This window comes from Stenella coeruleoalba (genome assembly GCF_951394435.1).
Source record: "Stenella coeruleoalba genome assembly, chromosome: 13".
NCBI classification, from domain to species: domain Eukaryota; kingdom Metazoa; phylum Chordata; class Mammalia; order Artiodactyla; family Delphinidae; genus Stenella; species Stenella coeruleoalba.
Window position 1 is genome coordinate 19503884 of NC_137159.1, and position 12940 is coordinate 19516823.

The 12940-nt window shown below is 37.7% G+C and overlaps 1 protein-coding gene across 2 annotated transcripts in view; it reads right to left on the minus strand.

Moving 5' to 3' along the window:
* Positions 1-5964: 5964 nt before the first annotated feature.
* CTNNA2 (catenin alpha 2) overlaps positions 5965-12940 on the minus strand; it is a 1199753-nt gene continuing 1192777 nt past the window's right edge. For both annotated transcript variants that reach the window (XM_079940963.1, XM_079940964.1), the window contains exon 18: positions 5965-7171. In XM_079940963.1, the coding sequence (XP_079797089.1) occupies positions 6884-7171 (288 nt within the window). In that variant the 3' untranslated portion in view covers positions 5965-6883. The remainder of the gene's footprint in view (positions 7172-12940) is intronic.

Genomic DNA, 12940 nt, shown 5'->3' on the forward strand with positions numbered 1-12940 from the left:
CAGTGATACTGGTCTGTAGACTTTTTTCTTATAGCACCTTTGTCTGGCTTTAGTATCAGGATTACTCTGGCCCCATAGAATGAGTACAGAAGTGTTCCCATTTTTTCAATTTTTTTGAAAGATTTTGAGGAGGATTGGTGTTAATTTTTCTTTAGATATTTGGTAGAATTCACCAGTGAAGCCATCTGTCCTTGGGCTTTTCTTTGTTGGAATGTCTTTGATTACTCATTCAATATCCTTATTGGTTATGGGTCTGTTCAAATTTTCAATTTCTTCATGCTTCAGTATTCTTAGGTTGTGTGTTTTTAGGACCTTATCCACTTCATCTAGGTTATTCAATCTATTGGGGTACAGTTGTTCTAGTGTACTTTTTTATATTGAAGTATAGTTGATTAAGAATATTATATTAGTTTCTGATGTACAACTTAGTGATCTAATATTTTTATAGGTTATATGCCATTCACATTTATTACAAAATAATGGTTATACTTCCCTGTGCTGTACAATATATCCTTGTTGCTTATTTATTGTGTACATAGTAGTTTGTGTCTCTTAATCCCATACCTGTATCTCATCTATCCCCCCTTTCCTCTCCCAACTTGTAAACATGAGTTTGTTTTCTATATCTGTGAGTCTATTTCTGTTTTAATGTATGCATGCATTTTATTTTTTCAATTCCACATATAAGTGTTAAAATAGAGTATTTGTCTTTCTCTTATTTCATGAAGCATAATACTCTTTAGGTCCACCCATGTTGTTGCAAATGGCAGGATTTCATACATTTTTTTTTTTTTTTTTTTTTGCGGTACGCGGGCCTCTCACTGTTCTGGTCTCTCCCGTTGCAGAGCACAGGCTCCAAACACACAGGCTCAGTGGCCATGGCTCACAGGCCTAGCTATTCCATGGCATGTGGGATCTTCCCAGACTGGGGCACGAACCCATGTCTGCTGCATCGGCAGATGGACTCTCACCCGCTGTGTCACCAGGGAAACCCAAGATTTCATACTTTTTATGGTTGAGTAATATTCCAGTGTGTGTGTGTGTGTGTGTGTGTGTGTGTGTGTGTGTGTGTGTGTGTATTTTTTTTCTTTATCCATTTATTTGTTGATGGAGACTTCACTTACTTCCATATCTTGGCTATTGTAAGTAATGCTGCTATGAATATTGGGGTACATGTATATTTTTGAATCACTGTATTCATTTTCTTTGGATATATACCCAGGAATGAAATTGTTGGATCATACAGTAGTTCTATTTTTAGGTTTTTGAGGAAGCTCCATACTGTTCTCCATAGTGGCTGCACCATTTTATAATCCTACCAACAGTATGCTAGGGTTCCCTTTTCTTCACATACTCACCAACACTTGCTATTTGTAGACATTTTGATGGTAGCCATTTTGACAGGTGTAAGGTGATATCTTATTGTAATTTTGATTTACATTTCTCTGATGATTAGCAATGTTGAGCATTTTTTCATGTGCATGTTGGCCATCTGTGTATCTTCTTTTAAAAATGTCTATTCAGGTCTTCTGCACATTTTAATTGGGTTCTTTTTTCTGATATTGAGTCATATAAGCTATATATGTTTTTTATATTCTTTATTGATCATATCATTCTCAAATATTTTCTCCCTTTCAGCAGGTTGCCTTTTGTTTTGTCAATGATTTCTTTGCTGTGCAAAAGCTTTTAAGTTTAGGTCCCATTTATTTTTGCTTTTGTTTCTTTTGTCTTAGGAGACAGATCCAAAAAATATTGCTACTATTTATGTCAAAGAGTGTTCTGCCTATGTTCTCTTCTAGGATGTTTATAGTTTTAGGTCTTACATTTAGGTCTTTAATCCATTTTGAATTATTTTTTTTATATATGAGGTGAGGAAAAGTTCTAATCTCATCCTTTTACATGTAGCTATCCAGTTTTCCCAGCACAACTTACTGAAGAGATTGTCTTTTCTCCATTGTATAATTTTGCCTCCTTTGTCACAGATTAATGACCCTAACTTTGTGGGTTTATTTCTGGGTTCTCTATTCTGTTCCATCCATCTATGTGTCTGGTATTAGGATAGCCACTCTTGCCTTCCTTTGGTTATTATTTGCATGGAATATTTTTCCCATCCTTCCACTTTCAACTGATATATTTCTTTAGATCTGATGCAAGTCACTTGTAGACAACATATAGTTGGGCATTTGAAAACACAGCCACCTCTGTCAGTCTTTACAGACTGGCTCTGTAAAGGGAAAGGTCTTCACTAATCAACCTAGCATAAATGCTTATAGTCTTTTCAGGCCTTTCTAAGTATGCCTGCTCCCTGGGCATGTGTGCGTGTTTTTCCCACCCAATATCCCCAGTTGTATGGTTTCCTTTAAATGTCTTATGTTCCCTAACAGTCTCATCTCTGCTTCTTCTCAGAGTCTTAAATGCTCTATTGTATTCCTCTGCCCATAATTTCTTGCCCCCAATAGCTCACAGGTTTGTAGCCCCCCTACAGCTCTTAGATGCCATGGTGACTGCCACTGCTTTCAGTGGGTTCCAACCTGATATCCAAACTATGCCACAATTTCCACCATAGCTCCTTATTAGACAAAACAGTAACCAGTCACTTAGGAAGCTGCAGACAAGCCAGAACAATGCAAACAAGTTTGACTCTTTTTTTTCCATTGCATGGGAGGAACCGGAAATTGGACAGCTTCTTCCTCATGCTTTGCCAGGGAAGAGGCAAGATATGGGTGAGCAAAGATACCCCCAAATTTCCTTCCATAATAAGTGTGACTTTATCTTGGTTAAACATTTGTTTGGCTACTACAAATCTGTAACTGGTTTCTATATTTCCTACAAAGCTACTTCAGTTGGTGTTTTGTTGTTTACTTTGTGTTTTCATGGACGAACAAGGGCCTGGAGCTTCCTAGTCCACCACTTGCTGTTGGCACTTTTAGGCACTAGCATTAAAAAAAAAAAATCATTAGTGGCCTTCTGTAGTTAACCACTTCCTTTCATTACCTTTAAAAATTCCACATTCTTCAAGTGGAGAGTAAGTACTGACCTCTTTTATTTGTTTAGTAGGCAATGACACAGCAACAGAGATCAAATGACTTATTATCTACTACCAGCAAATTTAGTGACTACAATTTATCAAATCACAATATTTTGAAGGCTTATTTTTCTTGACTCAGCTGTACACAGTATTTTATAGATCTTTATACTTCTAGTGTCTGAAAGTTTCCCTACCTGTAACTGATGCTCAAAAATGACGATGTAGTCACAATGACACATATAGCTAGTTTATCCATGAGTTAAGCCATGATCCAACTGATTATAAAAGTTGACTTCTAAAATTAAAATTGGTTTCACATTCTTCAACACTTAGTGGAGGAAAAACTAGAGATCTTCTGAAGGTAACCTATGTTTCCCTGGATATTTTAGGTCCTTAGAAGAATATAAAGATTTTATCTTTTGAACCATCAATCCTAGCAAAAAGGAAGTTGAGATTTATTTAGTTTCCACCCATCAGGAATATTGATCATCCATTATTCCAAGGTGCTACTTTTGTAGGAAATACCCCATGTAACTCCATTTGCTTGGGATTAATTACCTATTCCCTGTCTTTTCAAATATACCATATATTTGGTTTGTTCTAACCCATGTTCACATACTATTTTGTAGATATTTTTCGGTTTTCTGACTCTTTAGTCTCCCTGAATAAATTATATAGTACTTTAATCATTCTTACTCCACATCTAGTTATTCAAGGAGTAACTGCATTTTTTTCTTACATTTCTATCACATATGTCCCTTTTAACTAATATTAGTTAGCCCCTTTCAGGTCTCACCTCCTCATAGATTATCAGTTTCATCTTACATAGGAACTGCTTGCTTTTGTCACCATTCCACTTAAAAACTCCACATTTCCTGTTGATAGTGGTCACACTCCTTCATGGCCCACCTTAGTCTAGCCTCATACTACATTTGCACATTTATTTTCCCCTAATCCACATTATGTTTCCTGTGACAGCACTTGTCTTCAGACAAAGTATGTTGTTCTTTTTTTCCTTGAATGCTCACTCCAGTCATCCCCCTTACCAAATGTATTCATTTATACATTTCATTCATGTAGAATATATTTAATTATTGTTTCCTCATTTCCAAGTCCTATCTCTTCCATTAATCCTTCCCCAAATACCTTAGTTCCCAATGTGTTTTGACGATTTTTGTCCTACACAGTAGTCATTTTTTTTACCTTCTTCATTTGTCACATTGAACATGATTTCACGACATATTTACTTATCATTTTCTGTCTGTATCCTATGTTCCCAGCTAGACTGTATTTTCTTGAGGCCAGGAAACAAACGCTAAGCTTTTTTATTGCTAGAGTGCTCTCAGCACAGTGTTGATATTTAATTATGTATCTGAATAGTTATTATTCTCCTTGATCACAAGAGAAATGATGGGCAGTGATGACTTTTACTCAGTAAACTTTGGTAAAATAAATAAAATCAAGGACTGATTTCCAGAAACCACACACATAAAACATTGCTCACACTCATGTATTAAAACATTTAACTTGGGCTTCCCTGGTGGTGCAGTGGTTGAGAGTCCGCCTGCCGATGCAGGGGACACGGGTTCGTGCCCCGGTCCGGAAGATCCCACATGCCGCGGAGTGGCTGGGCCCGTGAGCCATGGCCGCTGAGCCTGCGCGTCCAGAGCCTGTGCTCCGCAACGGGAGAGGCCACAACAGTGAGAGGCCCGCGTAGTGCAAAAAAAAATTTAACTCAAATTTAAGGGCAAAGTCAATGACATTCTCTAGATGCTCCTCTGATGCCTGCTGACTATTTTTCAGGATTTGCCAAGAAGCCTTTGAATTTTAAAAGTTTCTTGGCTAGTCTGAAGAATACTTTCAACCCATTAAATCACAGAATGCATAAACCCAGAGAGTTACGCAATGTTACCAATAAGTGCACACAGTGGTGTGCTCAACTTAGGACCTGGCTCAGAGGACGCATTCCATAAATAGTTGTGACAATGTCAATAGTTGCCTTTCTCAGTGTTTACACAAATTAAGGGAGCAGGGTAGTTGAAATAGTGGTTTAATGATTAGTGTTGAAAATCACTCTACAGCTTTTATCGTGGCTTCTCCATCTGTAGATCATTCTCAGCCTGAGTGGTGTTTTCATCATGGGGTGGTGGTGAGAAGTGATTTGAGCAGAACCATCTCTAAATAACATTTTGGACTGTTTCTTCTTCCACAACTTCTCAGTCTCTTCTCTTTGGGACTTTGTACCTAAGCTGACACAAAGCATAGGTGTCCATGTCTCCCAATATGTTATCACATTGCTAAGAAATGCACACGTTTTACTAGAAGTCTTCTGGAGACATACTATAACTTGCAAACTTGTAGAGATCATTCAAATGGGAGGAGTTTTGAGAACTCAAATGAATATTAGTTTTTTTATTTCCTCACTCCTCAAGCTATAGCTGAAAGACTACAGCCCACTCTTTCTTAGTAATGGGACAGAGACCCTCTTTTTTACAGTATATATAAAAAATGAATGAATGAATAAAATATTGAAATGAATAAAATATTTTGAAATTAATGGATCTCTCTCTCTCTCTCTCTCTCTCTCTCTCTCTCTCTCTATATATATATATATATATATATATATATATATATATATTTATTTATTTATTCAGTTTCTCTCTGAGAACACGTTAAGTTTCTTAAGTTTAGCCCAGGGCTAAACGTGGCCCAGAAAATTCTAACACATGACTTTCTCATTTTAGATTCAGTTTGAAAGTGAATAAAAACACATGGGAAAACACACACAAAAAACAATTCCTGGACTTAAAGATATCCCAGAGTTTTCTTTACATATCACCTAGCTACTTTTACCTCCAATTTCTAAAAATGAACACAAAGCATTTTTAATCAGTTTTCAAGAAGATGAGCTAATCTTTTATAAGCATGCATTCAACGAAGGAAAGCATTCTTCAGATGTCAAGATTAAATGTGTTTATTTCGAGTTAGTGGATACAATGGTATATTAGATACCAGCACTCCAAGCTACACCTATGTATTTGCCTCTAAATCTTCACACACTGTCAGTTTCCATTCCTCTAACATTCCATCACTGGGCTTCCTATTTCTAGCAAAATCATAGTTCAAATTTTTAAAAAAGTAAAAGCAAGATGATCACCACATTGTGCTTCCAGTGCCCCCAGAAGGATTATAATTGTTTTAAATAAATGTTTATGTTTTCAGTAAAGGGGGAAATTGATAACATGAGCACTAGTAATGGCACGACTAGGAGAGAAAGAACAGAATACAGATTAAAAGAAACATTTTCGGCTGGACGAGTTAGTTTCCCCTTAGTAAAAACTCCACATAATATCATCGATATGATGTCAACGTTAAATTGCTCAATTTGTGGGCCACACTTAAGCGTATTGGCTAGTACACTTTTGCACTGAAACAGAAGCAATACAAGCTTTATATTCTACCATTACACTTCCAGATTTTTCGCTTATTAATATACCTGCCAACTTAATGATTCTTGCATGCATTAGAGTTTGCTTTTGTAGAGTTAAGTTTATTTTCCCCATCCCTCCCGCTCCCATAAACATTGCAATGTGAACTCTTTGCCCAATTTTACTAGAATGTTGCAAAGGACAGCTCTGTGCCACCTTGGGACAGGAACTCCCTGTCCCCTCCCTGGGCTACAGATGGATCAGCACTATTGATCACATCTCATCTTACATGCAAACAGACACTGCTCCCTTAGTTCCCCATGCCAGAGGCATATGAGTCAGCAGGTATACATACAAAAATGGAATTAAAAAGAAAAGAATAGAAAAGGAAAAGAAAGAAAAAGCTTTCTTGTTAAAGCCTATCGTCCTAGAAGGAATCCATTGCTTTGAATTCACTTAAAGCCTGTACAGGCGAAATGTGTTTCTTCTGAGAACCTCGTCTAACTCGTGTCTGGAATTCTTCAGGCTTTTCTCTCTTCACAAGGGGCTTCTTCTCTGGAGCCTTCATCTTCCAAGACACAACAGGTGAGTTGACAGCTGCTGTCCCATAGACCTTCTGATATTTTGTTGAGGCCACATAAGATGCTTTCACCGTGAGGACAACAGCATTCATCAGATTTTTAGCTGCCTGGATGAGCGATGTGGCACTGTCCAGCTGGAGTGGAAGAAGAATGAAATATACTTGGGTTAGCCAAGGCACAACATTCAGAAGATGGAGGTGCAATTTCTCAGTTAAAACAATGTTGTGTTTATGCAAGTATACAGTATTGCCGAAAAAGGAGCAGATTGTTACATGATAAGGAGAATAGGTTACAAAGCAGTCACCTGTCTTCTAGCCCTAATCCCAAAAGAAAAAGAAAAAATAGAGGATACTCGACGATATGCAGTTTTCTAAAATCCCAGTACCTCGAAAGACAAAACCCTCCTTTTGGCATGTAAGAATTCCAACATAACAAAAGTTTTCCAAAGGGGAACATGTCATGTTATTGCATTAGGCTGATTGGTAATAATGACAATTATTTGAAAAGCATTTGGCAGGCACTAACGAATAAAACGTTATAAGGGGTTTTATGGCTCTCTCAGTGGAAGTATCTATTTGTAGACTATTTCTCCATCTTGAGCTCAGGATTGGTAGGGATGCAGGCAGCTAAGCAGAGGAATACGTCCATGGGTGCGCTGACTTTTTAATTAGGTGTTTATTGTGCTGCGGTACCTGACTTTTCCCAGGTCTTAAATATACCTCATATAAAATATCAACAGTTGTGTCAGGCTTGCATAGGTCAAAGAACATTCAATGAGACCCCCTTATCCATGCGCTAATGAAATATTGATTTCTTACGATGTGCCAAATGCTATTTTAAGAACTTGTTTCCCCACTTAACTCTCACAACGACCCTGTGACGGAGGTATTACTGTCATTGCCATTATATGGTGAGAGATCTGGTGCATGCAGAGGTCCAGCAATTTTCACAGGTTTATACAGCTTAAGTGATGGGGTCCTTAAAGACTGTACTACTGTGCCATACTGCCACCCTATTGTGTAGAATGGCTTTAAAATTGCTAAGACCAGTCACAACTTAGAGCAGAGTAGGTGTAGAAGTTCATCTCCAGACTCCAAGACCAGGTCTTTTTCAAGTTACCTCTTTTCTGCTTTTAACCAGTTAGGCAATGTGTTACAGACTGTATACTAGACCGTTCGATAACTGTTTCAAACTCCTGGACCACAAAAGCTGGAAAAGTTCAAAACTGCATTTCTCAGACCCCCTTTCAGCCAGGATTCTACATGTCACCTAGTGAAAGGAAAGAATTAACAGCTGGACTGCAAATATTACTCCAGCCTCAGGGATGCCTGAATGTAGTCTGTTCATTAAACCTGTAATAGTAACTAAGGAAATGTATCCATTGCAGTTAAATGAGGGATCCAAGAATGTTCCTAAGTAATGTGCTCCTAGTTGCTGAGATTGTTCATTGTATAACTTGTAATTGGTGTAGCTATATTAGAGAATAGGAACTAGGCGTACAACCTTCTGGATATGAAGTAATTAACAGTGTTATGCCCAGTGACCCCAAACACAGTGACTCCACTAATGTGATGTGACCTGATTTCACTTAACTTGTCATTTCTTGTGACCAAAGCAAGTCCCAAGCAGTGACTGGGGACATCAGAAGTTATATCTAAAGCTAGGGGCAGGACAGGAATAAAGACGCAGACATAGAGAATGGACTTGAGAACACGGGGAGGAGGAAGGGTAAGCTGGGACAAAGTGAGAGAGTGGCATGGACATATATACACTACCAAATATAAAATAGATAGCTAGTGGGAAGCAGCTGCATAACACAGGGAGATCAGCTTGGTTCTTTGTGACCACCTAGAAGGGTGGGATAGGGAGGATGGGAGGGAGACACAAGAGAGAGGAGATATGGGGATATATGTATATGTACAGTTGATTCACTTGTTATAAAGCAGAAACTAACACACCATTGTAAAGCAATTATACTCCATAACATGTTAAAAAAAAGAAGTTATATCTAAAGACTCTATTATGTTGTTCTGGCTGTTATCTGTTCTACATCCTTTATTAAAGCTAAATAAACATTATTCTGAGTTTAAAAATTCTATGAGAAATGAACTCAATTCTTCTACCATAAAAAAGCTCATAAAATCAGATTATTTGAGAAAACAATGGAAGAAGCTTTCTACGTATGAATTTCTTGCAATACCATAAAACTGAGGCTTCACCACACACACACACGATTAAAAGCCAGTATTACATTGATGCCACAATAATATAGAGAAGCTGAGATTTGTGGATTAGAGCCACGACTCAATGAATATATAATTGATTGCTTCGCAAATTAAATCAACCAATTGGATAGAGTAACTAGTTATGTTACCAATTCTATTACACTGTATAAGGTGTTCATATACCAAAATAACTGTTTAACCCATAATGTTTACTTTTACAGCATAAGTTTCTAAAGTTAGCTAAGGAAAAGCAAATTCTAGATTATTCATGTTAATAGAAGGGAAAACAGGCACAGATTGGTCCAGTGATTCTCTAAGTACAGTCTCTGAACCAGCATCACCTGGGAACCTGTTAGAAATGCACTCTCTCAGGCCAATCCCCACATTTCTGAATCAAAAAAACTGGCAATCCAGGGGATTCTGATTCATGCCAAAGGTTAAGAACCACTGGATTAATGACACCCAAGGACTCTCTCAAGGCTTATTTCAACCAATGATTTCAGGACTTCCACCATCAACAAGTTTGGTAACATCACAGCTAATTATCCAACTGAATCTCACTTTTTCATCTTTCCAATTATACCCCCAGGCAGAAGTACAAATAATGAAGAAAATAGATAAGATAGCAAAATGCTGGGATGATTAGATCAGTCATAGTTTCTTTAGGAGCTAGATACCATACCCCTTGGCCAATCGACAGTTCCCTGTAAAAGTCTATAAGGTTTCAGAAAATAGTAAAATTCGGTCATAAAGTTAGTTACTCTTGTTGTGTGCTATGGGTAAAGAGAGAGTAGAATGATATTATATCAGGGACAGTTCTGTTGATTTGCTTTGGGGTAACAGAATTAGCAGAAGTAGATTAGGGCAAGATATGTCTATTGTATTTTAAATTGTCCCCCGAAAAGCAAATCTTGGGAGAATTGAGTTGGGAGAATTGAGTGGATCCAACAAGAAGAATTACAAATAATTTGGAGATTTTTACCACAGATTCCATTTTCAGATAGATGGTGTCTAATTCTGCTGCAAAAATATGATAGCCTGTTTCTTCTTCAGAACCCCTTTGCTCTCCCAGCCTGACACAGGAATCCTATGAATAAACCTAACACATTAGTTGACAGTGAGACAGCTCTAAATTATAAAGTCAATGATTTTGTTCAAGCCACCTGGTGGGGCAGGTACTGAATTCATGGCAAGGCAAAGCGAGGAGGTGAGGGCCAGGTAAGCCTGAACAAATATACTCCAAGGCAATAAGGCCAATCTAAAATTAATACAAAATTTGACTTCTTCTTAAAACTTGAATTCCCCAGGGATAAATTTTACCATTTGCCCTATACCCACTGTAATGATTTAGATCATTTTCAGCACAATCATAATTTGTTTTATTTAAAAATGGGTCTCCTTTATACTTGTCCAAAATAGCACTGAGACCTGGTTTCCAAGTGGCACATCTTGCTAAAAATTCACTTCCTAAAGAAAATACATTAAAAAGAGTAAAGCTACATGGAAAGAAGATTTTTAAATGGAAAGTTTAAGAAAACTTATTTCACATAATTGTGCTCTATTTTGTGGTGTATACTGTAACTAGGGCATTTTCAAACAAGACGTGTTAATGAAATTCTAATAATATTAATACCCAACATTACTTGAGCACTTACTAGATGCTTGGCATTGCCTTAGTCCTTTTAATTAATTTGCATGACTCAAGTTTCAAAACTCCTTGTAGTAGAAACTGTTACCCCCATTTTAAAGATGAGAAAAGGAAAGCTTAGAGAGGTAGAATAACTTGTCCCTGTACTAACTGGCAAAGTAGGAATTAAGACCTGTACTCTCTCTCTCCAAAGCCCAACATCTGAACCACTACATTGCATTACTTCTCTGAAGCATCATTTAATCTCTGGGGTCTTGTTTTTCAGTGACTAACTATCATTCGAAATGAACTGATCTCAATTATTAACTCTGTCTGGGCATCCTATAAACATCATGACTAAGTCTAGTGAGAGCGTCCATCTCACCTGGTCTGTGATTTTTAGTCTCATCCTCAGAGCCTGAATTCTTTCTAACTAAATCTCCTGGCTTGGGATGTGCTACTGCCCAGCAATCCTTCCTGGCCTTTTGACTGGTCTCCTGGCTTGGATGCACCTTGACGGCAGCAGTTCCTGGGATCCGATCCCTGCAGATTTTTCTTGTACTTGCTCTGTTTCTATGAAGTACATTCAATATACAGCAGTAATGACTGCTGTATATTGTTGTACCCTCAGGTGGGGCTCAGCTACTCTGGTTAGTGTCCTAAGCCTTTATCTGGGCTGGTCTTGCTAGCTTAAATAAGTCTCAAAGGTGGACTGTCGCCAGCCATTCCTCAAGCTGGCTTGCATATACACTGAGTAGACTTATCCACAGAAAGAGACTTGTATCTTTTCCTGCTCAAGGGCCTTTCTATTCCTATGAGGCAGCCCATTAAATTCTTATATCAATTCTAAGAGAAGTGGCTACTTAATTTAAAAAAATAATAATAATAGCTTACATTTAGCAAATGTTACCATGAGCTAGTCTCTGGACTAACTTCTCAAGTTTCCTTTCTCTCATTCAATCTCACATCCACCCCTCAGACAGGGAATACTATTATGCTCAGCTAAGTGGGAAAGCCAAGATTTAAACCCAGGAAGCCTAACTCCAGAGCCCATGCTCTAACCATTGCTCTATGATGCTTCTCAGTGTCGAGCATGGCAGACGAATCCATAGTCCCCAAATTTATCAAGCTGTACTAGATTAATTCTCTCTATTCTATTCCATAGGTGTCTGCTGTCCCTAACCACGGAAATTAGGCTTCTCCTAATTCTGTCACTATTCTTTTTAAAATATCAAAGTACTATTTTAAAAAGGCAACAGATGTTTCCTCACATCTTGTTCTATTACAGTCCATGAAAAGCAAATAAGGGCGGGAGAGCTGTTTTACAGCCAATTCTATAGGGTTTTTCTGGCTCTTTTTCTGCCTCTATTACCACTCTCTTCTTCTTAACCTCACTTAACTTCTAATAGACAGATTTCTCTTTCCCTACACTTTCCTCATTTTGCGTTTTGAGTAGAGAGAAATACTAGAGGGAAGACTTCCTGAAATGTGATTCTTCCATTAATTGATATTTGTGCTGCTTACTTCCTTATGAATTGTGAAAAGTGCTTACAATGACTCAAAATTTACAGGATCATCTGAAGATTTCTGAAACACCATGTCATTATGTTTCATGCTATTTCATTAACATGGGGATTATACTGCAAGAGGTGTTCAGTTCCAATAGAAATAGAATTTGACAGAAATGTGACTGCATGACTCAAACCACACTCTTTCAAATGAAAGTGCAACTGCATTTCTTGAAACACCAAATTGTCATTTACTCTCTACCCTACAGTCTATCCCTCTATTTTTCTACTACTTTTCTAATGGGTTAAATAGAACGTTGGTCATGCCTGGATGGTTAAGAGTGCTGAAGAAGGACAATTCTGAAATTCCTAGCTAGTACAATTTGGTATATATGGATGTATTCATCCAGGTGATAGAATAAGTGGGAAGCTGAAGTGCTGAACTGTTGAGTTTAACTTTGGACATAGTGAGGTGTGTGTGTGCTACACGTAGGTAGAGTGAGTTACCAAAGGAAGAGTTGAAATTCTGTGAGTGAAATTCAG